Consider the following 26,535-nt stretch of genomic DNA (forward strand, 5'->3'; position numbering starts at 1 on the left):
GTTGAGTTATGAAGCAAGTGAGCGCACAGTCCAGTAGAAAGGGCCTAACAGAAGCTGCACAGGCAAAGGAGTTGGGCACATCCAGGATGAAACGCCAGCTCAGCCACTTATGTGCTCTTTGACCTCAGCCAAGTAACTTCCCTTCTGAGCTTCTATTTCTCATCTATAAAATGGAATAATGGTGCCTGTCTTGTAGCTTTGATGCAGGGACTAAACCATATAGTGATCCATTTTCTTTGATTCTTTGATCTTGGTGCTGTTGTGTGTTTTTGAGAGCCACCTTGAAACTTCCATGGAAGGAGTGCTATATAAAGACACTCTGAAGAAATGGGAGAGCATGCAGGGCCCCTGCACAGGGCCTGGCACAAAGAGGATACTGCAAGACCAAGTCCTCTTCCAACATGCCAGCCTACAAACTCCCGGAAGCTGAGATGCACTTGGAGCCTTTCCTCTGAAGGGTCCTCGTGTGGTTTATCATCCCACTCACCCAAAAGCCCTTTCCCATCATGACATTTGGAGTGTTGCTGGCATGGAGGAAGAAGGTTCATTAAAAACTCAATTATTTGCCGATAGGCCGTGGTACAAGACGGCTGGATAAGTGTTTGCAATAGCTCACGTGTGAATGTAAGAGATCTTGAAAGAGGGTTATTGAAATAAAACAGTCCATCAACAGGCTCGAGAGAGAGCTTAGCATCATGGCTAACAGCAGGAGTTAGCAAATCACACCCCAAGGCCAAATCCAGCCCACCACCTGTTTTTGTAAATAAAGTTTTATTGGAACACAGCCACTCCCATTTGTTTACATGATGAGTATGGCTGTTTTCATCACAACAGCAGGGTGAGTAGTTGTAACAGGGACTGTGGGGCTCACAAAACCAAAATATTTACTCTCTGGCCCTTTACAGTCAAAGTTTGCCAACTCCTGGCTAAGAACAGCTGCTTCTAGGCTATGTGATCTTAGACCAATCATTTAGACTCATTGTGCCTCAAATTCCTTATCTATAAAATAGGAAGACAAATAATAGAGATTGAACTAGACAATCCATGTAATGGCCTTGCACATGGTGAGTCCTCACTTAACGCCAGCTGTTGTATTACCGCTCATCCCATTGATTACAGAAAACCAGTGGGGGACAGATTACAGTGGGGTAAAACACTCATTCTGACCCAGAAACAAAACTCTGATTGTCCACCCCAGTTTCTAAGGTCCTCCCTGCAGGTACCAACAGCAGCTGAAACAGTCACTCTTTGCTGCCACGATCATGTTTTCTTAAGATCTGCCATTTCAATGCCATTACTCAGCCTCCAGGATGTTAAAAGCAAGCTCTACCTTCCCTCCACCCCTGACACAGACATTTGGATCAGTGTCATTGGACATTCTCCAGTAGTCTGTGTGCCCTATCTGGGAGAGGAGGAATTGAAGGAGGAGTTTGGTTGGAATTAAATGTCGAGAGTACCAGCTGCCTCTTTCTAAAAATATGAGCTAGATATTCCACAAGGTGTGAACCATCAATCAAAGTACATGGGACGATTTTACATTTAGTTGCTTATTGTTAGAAAATAAATAAATAAATAAATATATATATATATATATATATATATATATTTTTTAAAGAAGACCAACTTTGACAATGGCATTGAAAGCCATTAAGGAAGCTGAAAAAACAGCAGCCCCACTTTGCCTCCTAAATATAGCGGGAAATGCTTTCTCAATGTAAAGAAGAAGTCTTATCCTATAGCCCAATCAGCATATGGAGGTGATTTCCAAGAGAGAAGTGAAAAAAAAAAAAAATCCCACAGCTCAACCTTTCAGAAGTATCATAGTCATGTAGCGAGAAAACCTTCTTGTACTCTCTTCCTCATTGTCAAGATTTGTACGTTAAAAGAGCCAAGAACCGCCATCCCCATGGAGAGCAAAATCTCCAGTCCAGCTTCTTACCAGATGGCTGGGCAGGTTCTTTGGGTGGGGTGGAGACCTGGGAGGAGGGAAAGGGGTGGGGAGGGTTCTCCGGTCTGAGACTCATATGCACACAAATGGTGCATTGCTGGTACCTCACCACCCCCCAGTACAGCATGACTTGTCCAGGATGCTTCCCTTTGTGGATTACCTGGACCCCAAAATGGCCATTGCCATAGGCTGTCCTTCATCAGCTCAGCCTTGGCATGCAGGAGAGTCTCCTCCTCCCCCCGACACTCCATCACTAGTAGCCTGGGTGGGTGGTGGAAAGGCAGGGATGACTGCAAATCACAAGGCTTTTTCCATCAGGATCCCTCTGCTACCACCCCATGTCCACTCCCCCTTCCGTTCTTGTATAGACTCTGCCATTTATGGAGCACCTCCCTAAAGTAGTTCTTAACGTTGTGGGTGGTCATAAGAATCACTTACAGAGCTCTTAAAATACACCAGCACCTGGGCCCCACCCCCAGAGATCCTGATGTAATTTAGGTCTGAGAAGGGGTGTAGGCATTGCCTTTTTTTAGGCATGGGGCGTACTGTATATTTAAAACGTGCCAAATGATTCTAATGTGCCAACCTACTATGTGCCAGGCAGTCTTCTAGGTGGGTACAACAGTGAATAGTATAGGCAAGCCACCTTGTCTCATGGAGCTTGCAGTCTGGGGGGGCAAGACCGAGGACCTGTAAATGAATGGCCAAGATATTTTCTGATAGTGCTACCAGGAAATAAAACTCGGGGCTGTGAAGGAACGAGCTGGAGCATGAAGAGGTTTGTAATTTCAGGTCACCCAACTGCAGGTAGAGTGGTCAGGGCAGCACCGTGTGGGGTCCTACTTTGCTTCTTTGCTTGGAAGCTCTGTTAGCACACAGGGCTAGCGACAGGGCTGTGGACAGACGTCTGCTCCTTGGTTAGGACAGTTGGCGTCACTGTGAGCCCAGTTTCTAGGCTGAGGGACAGTGGGAGACATGGATGCGACAGCCGCTTCAGAGCGCACGCCTTATCCTCATGGGCTACTTCCAGAATGTGCCCGACCTCTTTCCCTTTCACCTACTGTTAGTGGGCCACCCCATTCTGAAGCGATGTCCTGTCATCAGCACCATTTACTGAACCCAGGTTGCTGATCTGTAATAATGATAATACTAAAAGCAGATTGGACACACTTCCCATGTGTAGGCACTCTGCAAGACAGGCTAGCTCCCGCGACCCCCCGCTAAGGCAGGCGTTGTCAGCCACGTTTCACACGCGTGGAAACCAAGGCGGTGAACGGCGAAGAGACTCAGCATGTGGCTCACCTCTTCAGACCCTTTAGACTCCTGCCACCTCGGAGAATCTGTGGTCCTGTGATCTCCAGCTCGTTTCCTCAACCAGGGGGCAGGCTCCCTGAGGAAAGGCATTGCATCAAACACGTCTTTGCAGGAGAGTCCCTTCTCTCCCACTCCCCACGGGCCTTGCTTGCGGTGGCCCATAAATACACCAGAGATCAATCTGTGGGGGCAGCCTGGCCTCGTCGCTCGGGGAAGCTTCCGGGTCTGCAGGCCGCAGCGTTGCTGATCATAAGCTCAGACTCCATCCATCCCCTCGGGGCTGCCCGGTGGACTCCTCCCCATGCAACACTGAGACGCCTCAGAGGACCCAAAACAGCTAAGACATTTGTAAATGGGTCCTGTGGGCATTCACCCCAAGGTCTGGCCCATGGAAAATCCAAAAGAAACTACTATTTTATGCTCCCTTTGCTTTTTGTTTTGCTAATTAAATTTTTTAAAACTGAGATTAAAACACCAAATAACAGGGGCTGGCCCCGTGGCCGAGTGGTTAAGTTCACGCGCTCCGCTGCAGGCGGCCCAGTGTTTCGTTAGTTCGAATCCTGGGCGCGGACATGGCACTGCTCATCAGACCACGCTGAGGCAGCGTCCCACATGCCACAACTAGAAGAACCCACAACGAAGAATGCACAACTATGTACCGGGGGGCTTTGGGGAGAAAAAGCAAAAAATAAAATCTTTAAAAAAAAAAAAAAAAAAACACCAAATAACAAAGTCACTGCAATTCCTAGACTAGGGATCATTATTCATAAGGAAGACTTGTGCTGATATCTTAAGGCATTAGGAGAACTGTATCTTTGAAGAGAATCTCCTTTATTTTTCAGCTTTATTGAGGTATAATTGACAAACAAAATTGTGAGACATTTAAAGTGTACAACGAGATGATTTGATACACATATACATTGTGAAAGGATTCCCTCATCTAGTTAATTAACACATCCATCACCCCACATATTTACACTTTTTTTTTTGATGAGAACATTTAAGTTCTACTCTCTTAGCAAATTTCAGTTATACAATACAGGGTTACAACTATAGTCACCATGTTCTACGTTAGATCCTCAGATCTTATTCATCTTAGAGCTGAAAGGTTGTACCTTTTACCAATGTCTCCCCATTTCCCTCACTCCCAACCCATGGTAACCACCATTCTACTCTGTTCTCTGAGTTCAGCTTTTTTAGATTCCACATGTAAGAGAGATCATAGAACGTTTGTCTTTTGCTGTCTGACTTATTTCACTTAGCGTAATGCCCTCTATTTTTTTTTTTTAAACAAAATTTCCATTCTTTTTTTTTTTTTTTTAAAGATTTTATTTTTTCCTTTTTCTCTCCAAAGCCCCCCGGTACATAGTTGTATATTCTTTGTTGTGGGTCCTTCTAGTTGTGGCATGTGGGACGCTGCCTCAGCGTGGTTTGATGAGCAGTGCCATGTCCGCGCCCAGGATTCAAACCAACGAAACACTGGGCCGCCTGCAGCGGAGCACGCGAACTTAACCACTCAGCCACGGGGGCAGCGCCCCTCTATTTTTTTTTTTTGAGGAAGATTAGCCCTCAGCTAACTACAGCCAGTCCTCCTCTTTTTTTTTTTTTTCCGCTGAGGAAGCCTGGCCCTGAGCTAACATCCATGCCCATCTTCCTCTACTTTATATGTGGGACGCCTACCACAGCATGGCGTGCCAGGTGGTGCCATGTCCACACCCAGGATCTGAACTGGTGAACCCTGGGCCACCAAGAAGTGGAACGTGTGCAGATAACCACTGCACCACTGGGCCAGCCCCAAGCGTAACGCCCTCAAATCCATCCATGTTGTCACAAATGGCAGGATTTTCTTCTTTTTTAAGGCTGAATAATATTCCATTGTGTATATACTGCATTTCCTTTATCCGGTCACCCGCTGACCGAGACTTAGCATGTTTCCATCCCTTGGCTATTGTGAATAATGCTGCAATGAAAATGGGAGCGAAGATATCTCTTTGAGATAATAGTTTCAATTCCTTTGAATATGGACCCAGAAGTGGGATTTCTGGATCCTGTGGTAGTTCTATTTTTAATTTCTTGAGGAACCTCCATTCTGTTTTCCACAGTATCTGCACCCCTATTTTATTATTATATTACACGCACACACAAAGAATGTAGCAACACTTGTGAATGTGTGTGCATGTGTGTGTGTGTTTGAGGCAGGGAGGAAGAAAGCAAGGATGTGAATGAATTGATAGCTCACTGAAGACAAATTAATGTAAAAAACTGAGAAGTTACAACACTTTCATTCCGAATTTGGACACCTCCTCCCTGTGCCGATGTCCTTTTTGATCTTCACAGTTGAAGTGACAAGGGAAGAACACAACACTGTCTAGGATATAAGTCTGTGATTATTTCAGTTTCTAGAAGAGTAATGAAACCCTCAGAGGTTTAATCAACCGTGGCGTGTTCCCCCTTTCCTCTCCTTTCTTCCTTTGCATCTGACAGAGGAGCGCTGTCATTCAAGGGGCCTTGCGCTGGGTCTGCCCGCTGCAGCCACCTGGCCCCAGCTCAGGGCAGGAGCCTGAGAGCAGATTTGTGGTCCCATGCCCAAGCCGAGCCTTTTAAGTGGCATTTGTGGTCCTTCTGAGACAGGGAGAAATGGTGCCAAAGAGTCCTAATCTCACATCCTCTGGATGCCGAAAACGTAGATTTAAGGGGCTGAGGTTGATCTCCAGTCCCAAGAAATGCTCCATCAACCTTTGAATCCAACTAATGCTCACAGCGATAAAGAACCCACAGTGACACTGCTTGCTGCTGCAAATTCTCCACGTGGCAAGTTCACTCATACTGATTCTGAACTGGCAGCCAATGCTAACATTAACTTACAGGATGGAAATACAACCTAAATGCACATCTGTTCTTAAAGCCACAGACAAATCTGTTTTAAAAAGCAGATGTAGCAAAGCACAGTAAGAGAATCCCAACCAGACAACGACCCTACTGGGCATCTTCTTGGCCATCAGTACCACACAAAGTGCAGTGGGAGTCAGAGTGTGTACATCCCAGGCTGAAGGGGCCCAGGCAGGCACTGGCTGGGAAAACAACATGTAACCATGAAATCATCAGAGTGTAATGCAGTGAAAACCCTGCTTTTCCCAGCACGCTGCGGGATGACACTATTGGATTTGAAAGGAAGGAGAGACACTGGCCTTGAGAGTAGGGAGGAAAGGCTTCTGGAAGAAGCTGAACTCAACATCAGCCTGGAAGAATGGGAGGGATAAATGGAAAGAGTATTCCTGGGTGGCTGAGCAGTCTAAACCTAGGCAAAACAGTCAGAATGAGATTGCACCATGCAGAGAAGACGGTTGCCTGGGGTTGAGAGGATTTAAGAGAGAGGAAATTGAATCGGACTTTGAAAGTCAGGGAGAGAGTTTACATTCGATTTGCACTGTGTATCAGGTGGGGGTTGTGTTTAGCTACAAGCCACAGAACTCTGAACACATCTTCTTAACCAAGTGAAGGATTCATTTTCTCAAAAACAAGAAGAGCAGCGCCAGGCAGGTACGGGAGTTTCACACCGATGCCCCGCCCCTCCCCTCTACCACACTTTGCGGGAAGCATTGCCGTTAACCCTGTTGCTTCACGGTTTCAGTGTGACTGTTCCACCTCCAGTCTCATATCCATATTCCAGGCAGAAAGAAGAAAGACACGAGAGGATACAGGAGGTGGTTTCTGCATTTCTCAGAAATCCCTCGCAGCCTCCTGCTTCCATCTCACTGGCCAGAACCGTGGCACAAGGCGACCCCTAACTGAAAGGACGTCTGGGAAGGCTAGTGTTCTTGCTAGGCACATTGTCGCCACAAGCAAAACCAGGAGTCTGTTGCTTAAGGAAGAAGTGAGAACGGCTATTGGAGCAGCAAGGAGCAAGCTCTACACCCTACCGTTGTAGGTTTCTGAACAGAGAGTTGTCTTAGAAACAGTGATGACTTTTTAGAAGATGGACTTGGCATTGGAGGTCAAGGGATTTGGAAAGGAGGAGAAAAATGGTCTGGAAGAGCGATGGAAAGTGTCCAAAGTAATCTAGGAGTGAAGTGGTAGGCCGCTGGACCAGAGTCCTAGACCTGGAAATGGAAAGAAGGAGAGAAGCTAACGGTCATCTCCAAGGAGGAGTGAGCAAGATTTTGTCACAACCAGCCAACAATGAATGGTCAGGGTGCAAGATGTTGGCTAACGACTTCTTGGTCCTTTAATTTTTTTTCTATGCATAAAGTTAACATTTGGGATGGATGGGAGAGAATTTATTAGCAAGGAGAAATTGATAAAGAAAACTCCCAGAATCAGACACGTTGAGGGAATAACAAATCCTGAGGAACTACTACATTTTTTTCTGTTTTTAAAGACTGGCATCTGAGCCAACATCTGTTGCCAATCTTTTCTTTTTCTTATTCTTCTTTTTCTCCTCCTCCTCCCCCTCCCCCTTCCTCTCCCCCTCTTCCTTCTTCTTCTCCTCCCCAAAGCCCCCAGTACATAGTTGTATACTCTAGTTGTGAGTGCCTCGGGCTCTGCTATGTGGGACGCCACCTCAGTGTGGCCTGATGAGCAATGCCCAGGATCCGAACCAGCGAAACCCTGGGCCGCCAAAGCAGAGCACTCGAACTTAACCACTCGGCCGTGGGGCCAGCTCCATGCTATTACATTTTAAGGTAATAAGCACCTGAGGTGTAGAAAAGGGATGAGTTAGGTTCAAAGTTAGGATTCTAAAAGGAATGTGCTCTTTCTTGGGAATGGGAACCCTGCCTTCCAGGGCCGATCTCTAAACACCACACATAGCGGACCGTTAGAATAGCCTGTAGGACACATTTGCGCTTAACAAGCAAGTTGAACCAGATCTTAAAACTAATTATAGCCCTTTTGATGACTAATCCTAAACCAAAAAAGCATTCTCCTATTTGTTAGAAGGGGAGCAGAAAGGGAAGAGTATAAGGAAAGAATTCCACAGATTTTTTTGGTAGTTTTATCTACTAGCTATTGTTTAAAAACAGAATAAAATCATTTTAAGACTGGAAAATTATTGCAACTTGAAAATTTATCACTTAAAAATGTTAGTAAGTACCAGCCATTGTCCAAGGCAGTGAAGACGCAGGAAAGTTCCGGAATTGGTCCTGACCTCCAGGGGGTCAGCGTTGTGGGCAGCAGATCTCTGCAACGCTCCAGGAGGAAGCAGCCTCAGGGTGCGGGTGCAGACTCTGGGAGCTGAGAGGAAGGAGGGACTCACTCTATCCGAGGGCTGGGGCACGCTCTGTGCTTTGACAGTTTATGACTCTGCGGCGGCATAAACAGGAATGAACGTTTATTTTAGCCTGAAAGGAGCTTTGAAGCAACTTAACTACCTTTGGGCCCTGGGGGAGAACCTGACATTGCTCAAAACCCAAGAGTCTCCTCCTTAGCACCCCAGAGTTCCTTCTCAGCATTGGGAAGGAGCCAAGGAGAAACTCAGGGATGGGTAGAGGGGAGAAGCGGCATCAGTCATATTTGCAGTGGGCAATTCCGTAATGACTGTGAATCTTCAAATCAGATTCATCTTTATCCTTACTTTCAAGGTCGGATGTAGTTTATTTTCGACTTACATACACCTGACTTTCTTAATGCAGTTAGTCAAAGGTCAGCCCCACTTGGCAAGTCCCCAAAGTCTTCCTTTGTTGTACAGAACACACTGACAAAGACGGCTGAGGCGCTGGTTGGGGAAGCAGGAAGTGCAGGAATCGATATCATCAAATTCTTATGACTCAGCTCCCCTCTTTATATATGTATGCATATTACCAGGTGATGCCCCGGATGTGAGTTGATTAGAAGGTGAAGTCTGGTCACCTTGGCTGTTGGTGAATATTTCCCAAATATTCAACACTAAAAGTGTTAATTCAAATTATCGCTTTTGCTTGCAAGGGCCATATTTTCTGGCAATATCTACCAATTCTGAGGTCCACCAGACCAAATATGCTGCCATTCTCAGAGATGGACAAACTGAAGCTTTCTGACACGCAGATGTAGATTTGCTCAGCTAGGAGTGAGGATATCAAGTTTTCTTGAACGATGAACATAAAACCCAAAATTGACATGTATTCTAAGGACATTTCCCCCAAAGAAAGTTGCAGAAAAATTCTAACATTCCAGTTGGAGCTCCATCCACACGAGGCACATTAGCTCTGAGGGTTGGGAAGGAGAACTGCTAAGTCATATCTCCAATTCGTTTCCTTCCTTTAAATGGGTCACGCGGACAGAGATAACCCCAACACGCGAGCAGCTGTTCTAGTGCTCAAGAAAGTACATTCTTTCCTGCTTTCCAGAAACTAGCCCTAGGCATAAGCACTTTCCTAAACAAAACCCCATTCCATTTAACCTGTGCAAGGTAGGAGCTCGATTGTTGCTGTTTTCATAAGGGCTCTTGAAAACAACCACCTATATATATATATATATTATATACATATATATAAACAATATATATGCATGCTCATTATGAACAATTTGAACAATGGAAAACTAAACTTGACTTTATGTTATGTCTTGGTGCTATTTAGGAACTTTTAAAAAATATGTGAGTTCTGTTGACTATTTCACACGTGAACAGGTCTCATCACCAATCAATATTTCCAGACCACCCAGGGGCCTCAGCCCATGCCAGAGACTGACAGGTTACTTTTTACAACAAAATCGGAGGAATTTGGGTGTATAAATTAGATGGGGGCCAGAAGGGTATCCAGAAGGGCCTGGGGTCTGGCTCCCAGACATCTGGTCACCAGTTCTTCACTCTACCACTAACCCAGGGAGCGACAAGGCAGACCGTTCACTTCTTTGAGAACGCATCGCTCTCTCGGCCAGATAGGTACGTTTCTGCCAATCACCGCCCTGCCACCCCGCAGGGCTGGATCATTGCTTGAAGAACTCAGCATGTACAACCACATATATTAAGACAATTATGTTGAGTCATTAGAACATTTAATTCTAAGATGCAAAAAGTCTCCTTTTGTTATCACAAATTCAGAAGGAACCAGGAGATCCAATCAAGTCCCACTTTGGAGGAGCCTGCTAACAAGATCCCTTTGTATGGACAGAGAGCGGGCAGAGTCAGTCCACCTCTGTCCCAGCCTGCCTTCCTCCCGCAACCCCCACCCTTTGTTTCTTATTCTTAGACTCTTCCGCAACCCTCCCCTCTGCCCTGCTTCCCTCTCTTGAGAGCACAGCCCCAGGATAGACCATGCAAGTCAAGCGCCACTCTCTCACATCAAAAGGGAAGCCAGTGTCCCCAAGAGTAAAAGGGAACATTTTCCAATGAAACACCGGAAGTCTTCAAGGAGCAAAGAATGTGAGAGTATATTCTTTCCTGAGTTCCAGGATGGAGAGGAATCCGTGTTGTGCAGTGGAGACGAACAGCTCTGCCCTGGGCATGCTGACTCATCATGACTCTCCTGATAGCATTTACTGGAATGACCTTCGATTCGAATGAGAACCACAAAATACCAGTAATTTTATCTGGGGAATATTTATATTTTGGTGCAGTAGGTGAATTCCCAATTAAAGGGCATTATTAGAAGCATTTTTTTCCCCCAAACTAAATGTAGTTTCATCTTGGATGGGCCTTGCATTTCTCATTGGTCTTCATGGTTCAAAAAGGAGACTTTGTTTTTGTTTTTAAAATCCATTCATTCCCCATTTCCTCGTAACTAACTCTCATGGATGATACCTGTTAGAGACACATCCCGAGTCCCAGAGTCCCCTAACACAGATCAACCCAATATTTTCCTCCTCAAACGATTTGCTTTATAGCCTATTGAGTTTGGTGTTTGAGTTTATGTGGAAGAAAGCCAGGAGCTTAGAACATTTTCTGACCACAGTAATGAGCATGCACCATTATTCTAAGGCCTCTCCTTCCCCACCCCCACATTAGTACAAAGGGTGGACTGCCACTGACTTCCCAAACTTTTCCTTTGGGTGGGAGCGTGCAGGGTGACCACCCACGCTTGGTTTCCGGCTCACATTCTCTGTTCAGAGCTCTTTCTTTCTACCTCCTACTGCCCGCTGGACTTTCTGTGCATCTGTTTTCTGACTGGGTTGCACAACCTGGTGGCACTCTAAGGATGGCTCCCTGGCACCAGTGTAGCCAGGATTTAGGGCTTACCTGGAACGTGAGGGTCAGTTCAGAGAACGGTGGACAGTGAGGTGCCCTTGGACAGTGAGGGGGGTAAGCAACAGCACACACACGTGTGTATATCGAGTTCTTCCCATAACCACCCGAGTGTTTATGAGTGTGCTCATGATCTGATTAGGGACGTACCCAAAAGTCACCTGCAGTCTAAATAATGTCAGATAAAATTACACTTTTTTTTTTTTTGAGGAAGATTAGCCCTGAGCTAACATCCACTGCCAATCCTCCTCTTTTTCCTGAGGAAGACTGGCCCTGAGCTAACATCTGCCACCAATCCTCCTCTTTTTGTTGAGGAAGACTGGCCCTGAGCTAACATCCGTGCCCATCTTCCTCTACTTCATATGTGGGACGCTGCCACAGCATGGCTTGCCAAGCGGCATGTAGGTCCACACCCAGGATCCAAACTGGCAAACCCCCGGCCTCCAAAGCTGAACATGTGAACTTAACTGCTGCACCACTGGGCCAGCCCGTAAAATTACACATTTTAAAGTTCTGTGTGGAGACTTTAAAAACAAGAAGGATTCATTCGTTCTCTCACCCCACAGCAGTTCACTGAGGATCCACCTCGTGCCAAACGCCATGCTGGGGAGTAGAAATGCAGCCGTGAGTGGACAGACCCAGTCCTTGCCCCTGCAGTCTAGCAGGAATTGCGAGAGCTTGTTTTGACCCAGCACTGTCCCAGGGTCTGAGACTTTGGGTTTCACAAACAGGTCCTCTTGTCTCTAGGAAGGTGACCTCTGATGTTAGACTGGGGCAATTCTCTGGCTGCCCATAGTTCACGAGACACCCAATCCCTGGGCCCCCACTCACCAACGCCATGTTGTTAACGTAGGTCGGAAGATATCTCCACAGCAGGAAGAGGGCCATAGAGGAAGGATGGGGGAGTATTCTTAAACTACAAGCTTCATCACACTGAATGAATGAACTCATCCTGGCCTTACCTATTGGCCTCTTTGAGTGTGGTCCCCATTCACCACCGCAACAAGACCAACTCAGGGTAAATGGGTAGTCTTGGTTTTGAACTTGCAAAGCAGAGCTCCAGATGCCAGTCAATGGTGACCAAGATCTTCAGCTTGGAGAACAGATGATGTCAGTCGGCATCAATCCATTGGTCACCACCCCAGCCCTCCTCTCCTGTCCGGTCTTTCTTAACCCTCAGGGGTACCACATTGTCTAGTGTTTAACAGACTTTCACATACACACTCTATTTTAAGTCACCAACAACCCTACGGGGATATCCCAACCCCCATTTCACGGATGAGAAAAATCAAACCCCCAAATTAACTTGCTCAATTTCCCACAGCTGCTAACAAAGCCAGCATTCAAACCCAGATCCTCAGGCTCCAGACCAAAGATCTTTCCACTATCCCCTAGCTGTGTACTTCTACAATTTCAGTTCTTCTTTCTTTCTGCTTATTGTTTCAGCATGTCCTGGTGGGCAACGATCTTACAACCTCCTGGTTTTCTGGGAGCTGCCGCAGCTTGCTGACCAGGGGAGGGCCTGCAGCTCCCCGCCCCCTGCCCTGCCTTGGCTGAGTAGATTTTCGCTGCCTCCAAGCCTCTCTCACCTCCTGCATAGGAATCTCGTATCTGTTACGGATGCCTGTGGACCTATTTTAGAAACAGAGAGGAGCTCATGGGTGGCACACAGTGAGGTTTTCCAGGAGTCTATTAATATTTTTGCAGAGGCTGCTCAGAGTTTTAAGTTGGCTCATTTCAAGACAAATGATCTCCCAAGGAAGACATCTTTTCCCTGCTCCTCCATTCCACACACCCGTCCCTGGGATGGATTTATTTTCCGCGTGTTTTTCTTTTACCCCCTGGGGCCTCTTCTTAGCACCCTGTGCTCAAAAGACAGGGATATTAATAACTAGCAGCAGCTACAGCTGATTTCTCTCTCGAGAAGGGTGAGAGGAAGTAGATCCAAGCTCTCCTTGACCTCTGTAGAGAAAGGCAGTGCTCCTTCAGATCTTTACGCAGAAGGAGACTGCTGTTTCAAAGATCTGGAAAAAATGTCCATGGATGGATCACAATGCTGTTTTAAACCTCCTGAGTTACTGATTTTATTCCAGAGCAAGCAGACTACTATTTTAGGGGTACAGTGTATATATGCAGAAGTCAGAAACTGGGGGAAAATTTGTATCATATTAAAAGAGGGAGGAAATTAAAATGTACATATGTAAGTGCATTTGGGGTACATAATTCTGCCATTTATGTTAAAAAACACATTGCCTCCGTTCAGTAATGTTTCTTTGCTTTACTAGGTCAGTAGAGACAAAATAAAACTGCAAACACTGAAAAGAAATATATTTTTGAAATTAGCATTATATTAGAAATGCCACTCCTAATATGCTAAAATGAGTCAACTAGGAGACTACGTCACAACTGAAAACAAAAGTATCGAGCAAAGGCAATAAGAATGCGTATAAACCAAAACACCTTCCGATTCAAAATTAGTGATAACTCCTTTCCACGTAAGTCTAAGATACAGCACACAGTATAAAGGCACCAGATGTCATCAGCTGTGCATTTTCAAATATTTTCTTAACAATAAAATACACAAAAAACTCAGTAAGTTCTGGCCCATGCTCTGACACATCTCTTTTTTACTCATTCTCCAGTCAAGCTCTTTAACTGAAGTAGGAGTCACTGAGTCTTAACCAGATCAGAATAAAGCAGACAGAACCAGTTTTGTCTGGACGGGCTCAGCTGTGGTTTGCCCTTGTCACTTAGAGCCTGGAAGAGGTCTCTCCAGTCGGAGCAGCGTTTTTGCTCCAAAAGGGGTATAAAACCAACTGTGGTCAAAATGAAATTCCAGAGAAAGGAGCTGCCATTTGTTTTTCCTCTATTTTGATAGGACACCTCAGCCTTGTCTGAAAGCCAATTATCTTTACAGATGTAACAAATTCTTGGAGCAGGGCCACACCTTCTATAACTCCATGTGAATTTAGGGCTCAGGACCTGCTGAATTGCAAGCCAAGACATGATCCAGTACACGTGAAAGACCACCCTTCAGCCTCTACCCTCTCCATCCGCATCCTGGTCCTTCCTCAGCGGCAGCACCACCGCCCTCATTTTCGTACTCTTCCCACACACCTCCCAGGCTCACAAAGCTGCACATTTCATTGTCCCCCTGCTCTCATCATCTCCTACATGGGTCTGCTCCTCGAGGCAGCAGCGGCAGACTAGCCTTTCAGTAGGAATTTTAGGAAGAAGGGAAAGGATGGGACACAGCTGGGCCCCCCTTTCACCGGAGGACACGCGACCTCCCCCTCCCTCTTAATTCCTAAGCCCCAACCCCATGGATGCCCAGAAAATCTGAGAACTGAGTTAAGTATTAAAGTCGCTTCTCCTGTGTAGCTTTCACTGTCCCCATTCCTCCAGCAGCAAAGGCCCCCAGACAGGAAGAGGCAGTGGAAATCACTGGTTCTCTCAGAGAAGAAACGACTCTAAAAGACACATTTAAGCCACATTAGCAGATGCAGTTCCATCTCGGGCTGCAAAGTCGCAGCAGAGTGCGTCCCAGTTCTGGCTCCTGCACTGTGTAGCTGTGGGACTTGAGCTTGTCATTTCATCTCTCTGGGCCTTCGTACCCTCATCGTAAGTGGGGACAATGGCCGATGAGTGGTCAGGTTTCTTCTCAATCTAGTGCACTCCCACGCTCCTGTCCCCACTGCTACGGGTCTGTGGCTGAGGATTTACACTGGAGCCCTAAGGTCCGGCTCCAGGAGGCCACTGCTTTCCACATGAGTAACTGGGTTTGCAAGGGGAAACGACATATTCTGAACAGTCCTAGGATAAAGGAGCGTCAGTATTAAACAAGCATTGCTCTTCATACATTAGTACTGACATCTAGCCAAAGCCCTTAAGGGAAGAAGGGATTTTTTTCTTTAAACAACCAATTTCCTTCTCTTCAAAGGAGAATCGCCAAGGATGCAGAAGGAAATGAAGAGGATCAAAGATGAGGATGTGCATTTCGGTTTGGGCGTGAAGAGGGCCGCCTCCTTCCCCCACTGCCTGCAGCCCGTGGTTTCCCGGGAGAAAGCTCCCCCAAGACACCTCTTCCCGGAAGCTCTCCGGGGGCCCTTCCCCCAGTTTCGGTATGAACCTCCTCCGGGAGACCTAGACGGGTTTCCGGGGGTCTTTGAAGGAGGAGGGTCTCGGAAACGGAAGAGCATGCCCACCAAGATGCCCTCCAACCAGCCGGCGGACGCCTTGGCCCCGGCGCTGCCCCCCGAGGAGAGCAAGGCCCGCGGCGCCCAGGGCCTCCCGCTGCTGTTCGCGCAGCCCCCGCGGCCCGCGCGGGACTCGCAGATGATCGACCTGTGCAACGTGGGCTTCCAGCTCTACCGCGCTCTGGAGCCCCTGGGGGGCCGGCCCGTGAAGCAGGAGCCCTTGAAGCCGAGCGCCGTGTGGCCCCAGCCCGCCGCGCCCCCGTTCCTGCCCGCGCCCTACCCCTGCTACCCCAAGGTGCCCCCGGGGCTGCTGCTGCCCTTCTTCCTGCCCTCCGCTGCCCCCTTCCCCTTCGGCCGGCACGCCTTCCTGCCCAAGCCGCCCCCCGCGCCGCTGCTGCCCCGCAAGGCCGAGCCCCCGGGGCCCGAGGAGGCCCGGCAGAAGGTGGAGAGGGTGGACGTGAACGTGCAGGTGGACGACAGCTACTACGTGGCCGTGGGCGGGGCGCAGAAGCGCTGGCAGTGCCCCACCTGCGACAAGTCCTACACGTCCAAGTACAACCTGGTGACGCACATCCTGGGCCACAGCGGCATCAAGCCGCACGCGTGCACGCGCTGCGGGAAGCTCTTCAAGCAGCTCAGCCACCTGCACACGCACATGCTCACGCACCAGGGCACGCGGCCCCACAAGTGCCAGGTGTGCCACAAGGCCTTCACGCAGACCAGCCACCTGAAGCGCCACATGATGCAGCACAGCGAGGTGAAGCCGCACAACTGCCGCGTGTGCGGCCGCGGCTTCGCCTACCCCAGCGAGCTCAAGGCCCACGAGGCCAAGCACGCCAGCGGGCGGGACAACATCTGCGTGGAGTGCGGCCTCGACTTCCCCACGCTGGCCCAGCTCAAGCGGCACCTCACCACGCACCGCGGGCCCGTGCAGTACAGCTGCTCCGAGTGCGACAAGACCTTCCAGTACCCGAGCCAGCTGCAGAACCACATGATGAAGCACAAGGACATCCGGCCCTACATCTGCTCCGAGTGCGGCATGGAGTTCGTGCAGCCGCACCACCTCAAGCAGCACTCGCTCACGCACAAGGTACGGCGCCCCCTGCTCCGGGCGGGCGGGAACGGGGCGGGGCCCGGGGCTGGGCCGGCGCCCGCGCTGCTCCCCGCCTCTGACCCGGCTGGGGGATCCCCTTACCCGAGCCCTGATGTCCTTCCTCCCCCGGAAGCGGGGAGCGTGGGGAGTCCTTTCCCGTCCGGCCGTCCGGAGTCCAAGGCGGGCCTAGACCTGAGGGATGCGGACAGGTTGCAGCGGAGGGCCAGCAAGGATGAAGGAAGCAGCTGGCCTTGTGCTGTGGCTTCTTCGCCTCCTAGGATCCCTAAAATTCCGTTTCCGGAAACTTCATCCAGGGCACTAGCACGAACGTGTCGTCAGGCCCTGCGTACCCAAGACCAGCTCTGTGTCTGGGATATACTAATCAGAGCCTTCTAGAAAAATCTAGAGGATTCCCTTGTCTTTTGCTGCTGAAGCAGTGGCTGACTTTTAGGTTGTTTGCTCCCTTTTTCACCTGTGAGACCTGCTTCATGTGCAGGTGGCTCTGGGGGAGCAGAGGCTGCCCGGGTGGGTCCAGGGGGTCTGTGCTTCCCTGGGGGAGCCCCTGCCTCGCTGGGCGCAGTGCCCCATAGTTTGTATTGTAGGAGGCACGAGAGAGCATCTTTCTCTGGTATGTTTGATCTTCCCTGCCCTCAAGTCTTCAAGGAGAGACACAGGCCCAGGGTCTAAGTTCAGCCACAGCCCTGGAGTCATTCAGAATGAACTAAAACAAGGCCCCGGTGGTGTCCGTGCAGTCATACCCAGCCGAGCTGACTTGGATCAGCTTTGAGCTTCTGAAGGCGAGGTTCACGCCACTGACCTCTACCCTCACACCCTTGACTTCAGGTGGTTTTCTTTTCTCTCTCTCTCTCTTTTTTTGTTTCTTTTTCTTTTTTCTCAATTTTTTTTTTCTTTTGAGGAAGACTGGCCCTAAGCCAACAGCCATGCCCATCTTCCTCTATTTTATGTGGGACGCCTGCCACAGCATGGCCTGACAAACGGTGTGTAGGTCCGTATCCAGTATTCGAACCAGCGAACCCTGGGCCGCCAAAGCAGAATGTGCAAACTTAACCACTGGGCCACCAGGCTGGCCCCTCAGGTGGTTTTCTTGTCGGGAGAAACTTCCGGCAAGCCAGAATTTCTAAACACGCTTTAATTCTGAAAGGTCAGTGGAGGACTTGGTCCAGCCAAGGTAACATTTCTGCTCTGTCATAGTGGGTTTCATCTGATAGGTTAGGACAAAACATGGGGCGTCTTCTGGCAGCAGAGATGAAAGGTGTAGCTGCCTTGTGGGCTCGCACAAACAGCTCCTGCCCCACTGAAGGCGCCGTAGAGACCGTCCAGGGAGGAGGCAGCTGCCCGGTGCAGGAGCCATCCACGAGGAACCCAGACCGAGTTTCAGCCACAAAGGGGAGCGTTGTCTGGTTTCAGGGACTCCTACATGTGTGGAATCAAAGGAGCCTATAAAAATTCTGTAAGATAGTAGATAATGAAGTCAAAATGGGAAAGACAGCTGGTATCTGAAATGCCTCAATTGAATTAGGAAACAAGATGCATTTAGTCAAACAGAGAGGGGCAGGATTTACGAACACCTGCTGTGTGCCAGGAGCTTGACTCCTCACTGAATCCTCTTCAGCATCTCTAGGGCTGCCTAGGCTATCCTGACTCCAGATTTGCAGGTAAAGACACCGAGGCATGGGGGTGTCACCCAGAATCTCTGACTCTAGCGCCTGAGCTCAAACCCTGTTGTCAAGACTTCCCCTTCCGCACCCCCTTCCTGCCCTCACCCCAGCAACCCTGCAGGCTCCCTCTCCCTGACCTCACTGACCCTATTAGAGACGTAGCAGCTTCCTTGGTTCCCCAAAGCTGTGTCCAGGCTCCCATGCACTTGGGTTCTAGGCCAGCCCACATGTGAATTTTGCTTTGGATGCAGAATTCTCTTTAGAGAATTCCCTAAACAGTGAAAGGAGATTCTTCTCCTTGGTCCCAGCACAACTGAATCATAGCCAAGTATAGGGACAGTCTTGAGAAGAAAGATGCTAAAGTAAATTTTAAAACCCATCAAGAAAATTGTTTTCATAATTTTAGACTCACTGTTTGAATACACAGCACATTTTAAAGACTCGTCTTCTTAGGAGGACATTACGATTTAGATCTCTTCCTTAGCATAAATCCGTGCTCCTCTGCAATCACCCAGCCTAGAGAGTATTCCAGCTGGGGAGGGTCCCCAGGTCCTCCTGACCTGTGCCCACTTCATCTTGAGGTGAGGGAGCCCTCCCCAGGAGGGGCCACCCGACTTGTCTGACGTGATGCAGCCAGTAAATGGCTGGGAGGGACCTGAACTCACCCTTTGGTGCCATGGGCTCGCCCAGACCGAGGAGTGGTGCTTTCTCACCATGTCCCAAATTAAAGAAGTGGAAAGGTAGGCAGAGAGAGTCAGCCTGGACCCCCTCCCACCTTAGGTCATCGCTGTGGACACCAGGCAACAGAAGGTACTTATATGGGGTTTTTAAGGTACAATTGTTAGCTTAGCTGCTGTTCTAAACTTGTAATAACCTTAGTTTTAATGCCATAGTTCTCTAAGTTTTCCTTCCAAAAAGTCATTCTGGGTCAAGATCTCTGGCACAGGCCTTGGCGGGGAAGCATGGGGAGTGAGGGTTGGCAATGCTCTGCTCCTCCTGCGAGTCCTGGACGGGCTGTCAGGTGAGGCCTCGAGGCTTGAGGACTCAAAACACTCCCCACAAATAGCAGGAAACTAGAAAATCTCCTTCTGTCCTGTTTTCTAATTCAGAGAGCTCTCTTGTGCCAAATTTCTCAGAAGCCGGCCTCAAGGAGGCTCCACGGCCCATCACAGAGGTCACCGTGGCCGGTTGGAGCCCGGTGGGCGGGGCCATCTCAAGAGGTGATTGTCAAGTTGCGATTTACTGAAGTGTGGATAAGAGTTGTTCTTCTGGGATTTCCAAGTCCATTAATGAGAACTGAAGAGAACGTTGGTTTTCATATGGGAAATGGTGATATCAGTTTAGGAGGTTTTATTTTTTCATCATCATGAAAGCCGAATTACAGGCGCATTTTGCATATCATTCCTCAGTGCTCTTACCAAAATCCTATTAATGCCCAGAAATGTCACTGTAGAATTCACCCCACCAGCAGCAGGGACAACGAAAGCAATGGCTTTCTTTTCCTCTAAAGGTCTGGCTAGTTAGTGGTTTTCAGAAGGAAAAACAGATTGTCTAATCAACACTTTTCAAGAAAATTGCAATTTAACAAGGCCAGAGCCACACCATTTGGAACTCAACATCTATCCCCAAGCTCTCCGTGGACCTCTGTGGCGAGAAACACGGAGACTGCACTCCTGCTGAGAGCGTGTTACTTGTTAACCATGGCTTTTTGAATCTCGCCTCCTTCCAGGGCGTGAAGGAGCACAAATGCGGGATCTGCGGGCGGGAGTTCACCCTGCTGGCCAACATGAAGAGACACGTGCTGATCCACACCAACATCCGGGCCTACCAGTGTCACCTGTGTTACAAGAGTTTTGTGCAGAAGCAGACCCTCAAGGCACACATGATAGTCCACTCTGACGTGAAGCCTTTCAAATGCAAGGTGGGCGAGGGGCCCCGGGAGGAGTCCCGAAAGAGAGGGCTCACGGGGTGGTGCAAATGCCACATGGGGCCGGGTCTCTGGGGAGCCTTCGACTGTGTTTCACCAATGGGACCACTGAGGCTCAGAGTGGGTTCACGGCCAACCCCAGGCCCATCTGCTGCTCTGTCCTTTCCACCACACCCATGCACACCAGTGCTCACACCGGCCCTCGGCTCGGCCCTGAGCAGCTGCCCTGTTTGTCTCACTGTGGAATCAGAGCCCAGGGGGTGAGGTAGCCGGTGGTGGGAAGTATGAGCGGGGAGGCCCATTTGGGGAGCAAGGCCGCTGAAGGATGAAGGTGATGTGGGGAGCCCCCGCTCTAGAAGGGAGCCATGGGGCGTCTCCTCTTCCCCTCACAAGCCAATGAGGAGAACACAGAGAGCAGTCAGAGAAGCTTCCAGCATTGTGCCTCGCCCTTTCCTCTGCTCCCAGCTGCCCTCCAGATGCTTGGGCTGAGCAGTGTAATTCGAGGGCAGGTTTCCCAGAGATAATGAAAGAGATTCCGAGACTAGCCCCTCAGAGAACCTCAGACATGCTTGCTTGGGCCGAGGAAGAACTGAGCGCACAGAACTGAGTGCTTCTCTTTATTCCTGAGTACCATGGGGCACAAGGTTTGGGCTCTTATTTCGTCCCCAGGAATCACGTTGGAGCTGGAGATTTGTAAAGCTCAAGGCGCTGACTGGTTTTACCCAGAAATGCTCTGGCTCCCCACGCTGGCCCCCTCCTGACCCCTCCCCGCCTTGTTTCCCTTCTCTTCTCCACTTCTAAAATGAGAAGGAATCTGGCTCAGGATTGGGTGATTTAATTCAAGGAATGTACCGGCAAGTGTCATCCCGGTCATGGTCACGAAGAGAGGGCTGAGGGGAAGATGAGGGAAACCACGTCGCTCGATTCTGCTTGGAATGGAAGGTCTCCCTCTGTCTGGTGCTGCCTGTCCCGTGGGGTCCAAATGATGGGCTCCATCCGCCCCATCTCTATAGGACGGTCCCTGCGCCCCGGGGCCGTTCCTGCTGTAACCCTCTGCTGCATGTCCCCACTTGGAGGAACCCCCTGCGAAGCTGACTTCTTTCCTGTGTTGGCCACTCCTGGACGGGGTGAGAGGGGTCAGGAGCCAGAGCTTCCCTCGACCTGTGCGGGCCCCTCCGGAGGCGGGGGAGGGAGCCCCCTCCCTCCAGCCCTTTTCCTGCCGCCCACTTGTGTTTCCCCTCCTTTCCTTCAAGTTCCCAGTGGTTCGAAAGTCACTGTGTGTCCATCTTGAGTCTTCCGAGCTGAAGCAGGGAGGAAGCTGCGTGCAGGACCGGCTACATAATTCACGGGGCCTGGTGCAAAAGGAAAATGCGGGGCCCCTTGTTCAAACGTTATTAAGAATTTCAAGACTGTGAGAGGAGAGCATTACAACAAGTTCAAGACCTTCCTAGTCTGGGGCCCTGGGGGACAGCACAGATGGCACCCCTGGAAAGCCAGCCCTGGCTGCGTGAGCCCCTGGGCCCCCCGGCCCACCTCTTCTCTCTCTTTAGGCACGTCTTTGATTTCCTTCCTGCTTCACTGAACCCTGGAACCCTTCCCTTTAACCGAGCTGTTCCCTCCTGCCAGGGGTTTGCTGTTTCCCGTAATGGAGGTGTGCACGAGGACCCTTTACCGTCTTCATTCCTCGTGTTGAGTTTACTCTTGGGCATTGAGCACGAACTGTATTTTTTGCCTTGTCAACACTGGAGGCAGAGCGCATAAGGTTGTTAGAATACGAAGGGAGCCATTGGCAGAGTTCACAGTCCCCCCAAAATGCATGCCTGTCCGATCCACCCAACTTGACCTCTCCCTCGTCAGTTCAGGTCCAGCAGTTGTGGTGAAATCAGGCAGAAAACGTCCCTGAGATGGAGGGATGTGTCAGGGGGCAGAGCCAACACAAGAAGGGGCTTGCAGGCTGGGTGTGATCTCGGGGCACAGAGGCAGTTCCGCTTCTCCACCCTCCAAGGCCTCAGGGGACATGGAGGGTTTCTTGGACCAGGTGGTATCTGAGGATTTTGAGGGCTCCCTCTAGTCCCAGCGTGCAAACACTGCACAAAGCACTGCGGCCTGGGCCCGCCGATGCGGTGAGCCAGCCCAGCGTGAAGTCTCAGGACTCCCTCTCTTCCACCATCCTGCCGATAGGGTGCCATCCATGCTCCAGAGGGTGTCTGACGGTCACCATCACGGTTCAGAAACTCAAGGTGACTTCTTCCTGAGGGTGGATTGGGCTCTGGATGTGTGGTCCACACCAACGGAACCCTGACGAGAGGGGCTTATAGCATGGAATGTCAGCTTAGAAATGATGCTTAGTTTACACTCTCCCGTGGGAGACGAGCCTGGCACAGGAACTGCGATGGTCACCTGCAAGGCTGCTTCCTCCTGATGGGAGGTGCTCCTAGGAGACCACACTACAGGTCAGGGGGCTGCCCAGGAGAGTGTATCTGTCATTAGAATGGAAAGAATTGGCTGTTGAAGAGGATTTGTGTCAAACTGAGGTGGCCCTTCTCCATTCTTAGACATTTCTGAAACAAGAACAGGTGTCAGCCATCTCCATCAGGAGCTCTCTGTCTCCTGGAAAGTGCCAGAAGCATACCAGCAGGTTCTTCCTCAACTTGTCCCGTCTCCCTGCAAAATGTCATCCTACATGGTGTCATCTTTGTACCATCACCCTTCTTCATTACAAAGAATTTCAGAGCTCATCTGAGTTTACAGATTATGTGATGGGGCTCTGGGTTTTTGTAAACCCGCTCCAGATTGCACGGTGAGATGGGCCATCTCGAGATGGTGTCCTGTGCACCTTGCTTCCCATCCCTGTTGTGCTGGATTCGTGGGAAGCTGGCCCTGGGCAGAGGTTGTTGGGGGTTTGGGAGTCGGGAGAGGAATGGAGGACCATTGCTCATCACTGTGCAGTTCGTAGCCCTGAGACAAGAGGCGGCTGGCTGCACGGCGATGCTGGGGAGCAGGACCGGACAGCTAAACCCGAGCTTCACCGTGGTAACGGGAGAGTCATTCTCTTCACGTGATTGATGTGGCTGGAAAAAAGAGACAGGCCTCGCTGCAGCCATCCTCCAAGGATTAGCTCTGTCTCCTTTACCCAAAAACTTGTGAAAAAGGGGGATTCTTTCAGTAACAGATTCTAATTTCTTGGGATTCTCCACTGAAAATCCTTCCTAACATACATTGCTCCCTGTGGTGACGTGAACTGGTTCTCTGGGCTCTGTGCTTGGCAGAGACAGCTGTCCACAGCAGGCAGAAACGTTCGCTCACTGTGGGATCAAACTTTAACAATAGGATGGAAAATTAGAGGGGAGGAAAGGTTTCCATTCTATGTTTCTGTTTTTTTATTCGTATGAAAAAATTCCTCCCCTTCTGGGCTCTTTGCTGTTGGCTCGCCTTTGGGCTCTTTGCTCCTTGGAGCCAGCTGGAGTTTCTCCAGAGCCCTGTGCCTGTAGACTTAAGCCGGGTTTCAGAAGTGCGCTTCCCAGATTCTGCGTAAGCACACGGGGGTTGACTTGGATGATATCCTTGTAGTGGCCACACTCCATAAAAGCAAAGAACCAGCTGCCGTCTTTGGGAAACCTGTCCAGGAAAAGCAGCCATCCAGAATTTCCGGGACAAACTCTCCTTTGAGATGGGTGAAGCCGGGAGCTGCCTAAGTTATGAATCACCAGGTCATCTGCAGCCTGGTCTGAGCAGAGGGCCGAGGGCCAAGGGGAGAGCTGACAGAAGAGGATGAGGTCTCCCTGAAAAGGGTCCCCACCTTGGCCAAACTGGCTCCATTTTCCCCTCCAGCTCCTGGATGCTCTATCAGGGGAGAAACCAGGTGGGGACTTTTAGGGGCCCAGTGCTTGGGATCTGGGCTCTTGGGCTGGCAGGCATTGAGGGGGTTAAGGCAGTGACCAGATAGCAGCCTCTTGGCAGCAAAGCCTCCTCAGCAGAAGGAAGGATATAGCTGTATGAGCGGCCTCTTAACAATGCCTCACATGTCCCCAGGGGCCCGCCTGCAAATAGATTTCATCTTGCTTTCTCTTGTACTTTTCAAAGCTTCCTGTTTTCTCACGGTCCTTTTGGACAGTTTACAGTCTCTCTCTCCCTCCCTCCCTCCCTCCCTCTCTCTCCCTTTGAGGAAAGGAACACCCTTCTTATTAAAAGAGAGAGAGAGAAGAATGGAAGGGAAGGGCGGCTGAGCGAAGGCCATTCTCCTCGGCTGGGCTGCAGCTCTTTGACCTTTTCCCTCTGAATAGGCAAGTGCAGGCTTCCGGGTGCATCTCAGTCCTCAGGCTCAGAGCTGGCCCGTTGGCATGAAGTAGCGTGCCTCTTCATGGCTTCGTGGGCCTCTGGCCCCAGCCCAGCCGCTGCCCACTGCCATCACCCTGTCAGCACACAGTGACTTCTCCAGGACTCTGGCTGTCAGCATGGTCGCTGGGGCTCACGGGAAGTTGCCTGGGGCAGCTCTAGGCTGTGGACCAGGGATGGAAGCAGGGCCAGGAGGACAGAATTAGGAGCTCCTGTGGAATGAGGGAACCGGGCATCTGCCAGCTGTTTAAAGGGCTGACTGATGATCAGGGAGCCAGATAACGGGCTCTTGCAAAGCCTGCAATTGGGGGCGAATCCTCTCTTTCCATGCACACTCCCGGTGCTGCATCAGGCACGCCTGTCTCCATTTCTAGTGCGCCTCAAGGAACCTGGCAGGTATTTATTTACCCAAAGGATTCCTCACTTGGTCCATCCTTTAATATCATCTCCAAATAATTTGGTTTAAAAAAGACAGCACCCTCATCTTCAAAGATCTTTCTATTTCTGGAATGTAAAGCAGTCGACTATGGACATGAGAATAACAGTAAAAAGAGTTAGTATTTCTTGAGCTCTTACTATTTGCCAAGCCATTCACCTGAATTATCTCATCTGATCCTTACAACAACCTTCATAGGAGACTATGATTATCATCGATGTTTTACTGAAGAGAAAAGGAAGCAAGCTCTCCATCCCTCCGGGGTCTCACCGTCACCCTCTGCTCTGCCATCTCCAAGCCTAATAATCCTTGCAGCCCATTTAAGCATTTCTTCCAATTTTCTATAACATTTTGAGGTCCACCTTCCTCTTAAAAGTAGGTAGGGACGTGGGTGTGGATGGAAAGCTGAGATTTCATGTCAGAGGCACACTAATCCTGTAATCGCATGCATCGAGCATCTGAGAGTTCACGGTGGGGCCCGGGGTGGGGCTGGTTGAGATGAGCACCTGCAAGATAACGCCTGAGTCCTCACCACTCCAGCAGCTTCCTGGACCAGCACCCGTCCCTATTTTAATCTCCACAGACCTTGGCAGGAGATGATCCAGCAAATCTTGACTTGAGCAAACTCCTAGCCTCACATCTCATGATTAAAGGGGGCCTTTTAGATGGCTGCTCTTCCCAAGAGAAGCTAGAGTTTCGTGCTCCCTCCCAACCCTCTTCTTCCGTCCAGTTCAACTCCCTTTCTCTACCACAGTGATTCTGCTTGGAGCTCACATTTCAAATCCCCCAGGGCACCATCTGCAATTGATCCAGTCCTCTTTCTCCGGCCTCTCCTCCCTAACAGTGACTGAGAGGGCCCCCTCCCAATCTCACAGACACAAAATATCTCTACACACTTGTGTATTGTCTGTGAGGACAATCTTCTGAGGAAGATGAAGAGGCCACGTGTTCTGGATTAGGACCAAAGGATTTTGTGGAACGTCAGAGGCTGCGAAGAAGATGCTAAGTGCACCTCCCACTGAGACGTGAATGATGTCCAAGTCCTTTAGGTCCTGAGTTAATTGTCTCTATCCTTCTGCCACTGAGGAGTTGAGTTTGCAAATGAGCCTGTATAGGTTTAATGGGGGAAATGAAGAGAGTTGGTGATGGCAACTCTTTTAGATACTCTTTTAGATTTTTCATGGGGTAGTGATATTTTCCTGACTTGTTTGTTTATTCTCCCAACCCAAATACCTAGATAGTCATCAAGTGTTACGACGTGTGTAACCCTGTGTTTGATGCTGAGGTTGGCCACGAAGAAAAAGAAGGAGGTCCTTGCATTTCCGAAGACTGCCTGGGACACCTTGCAGTGTCCCAAACATTTTTTGGAGTTGACACACCTTTACTCAGGGCTTGGAAAGCTCTCCACTGGCCACCAGTAGGCTACCACAAACCACGAAGGATAGCTCT

The 26,535-nt window shown here is 49.7% G+C and overlaps 1 protein-coding gene across 2 annotated transcripts in view; it reads left to right on the forward strand.

The window, feature by feature from the left end:
- Positions 1–26,535, forward strand: part of ZNF366 (zinc finger protein 366) — a 63,955-nt gene that overhangs the window by 27,524 nt on the left and 9,896 nt on the right. For both annotated transcript variants that reach the window (XM_023618220.2, XM_001918349.5), the window contains exons 2-3: positions 15,361–16,706; positions 20,118–20,309. In XM_023618220.2, the coding sequence (XP_023473988.1) occupies positions 15,375–16,706; positions 20,118–20,309 (1,524 nt within the window). In that variant the 5' untranslated portion in view covers positions 15,361–15,374. The remainder of the gene's footprint in view (positions 1–15,360; positions 16,707–20,117; positions 20,310–26,535) is intronic.

Source organism: Equus caballus, chromosome 14 (assembly GCF_041296265.1).
Source record: "Equus caballus isolate H_3958 breed thoroughbred chromosome 14, TB-T2T, whole genome shotgun sequence".
NCBI lineage: Eukaryota > Metazoa > Chordata > Mammalia > Perissodactyla > Equidae > Equus > Equus caballus.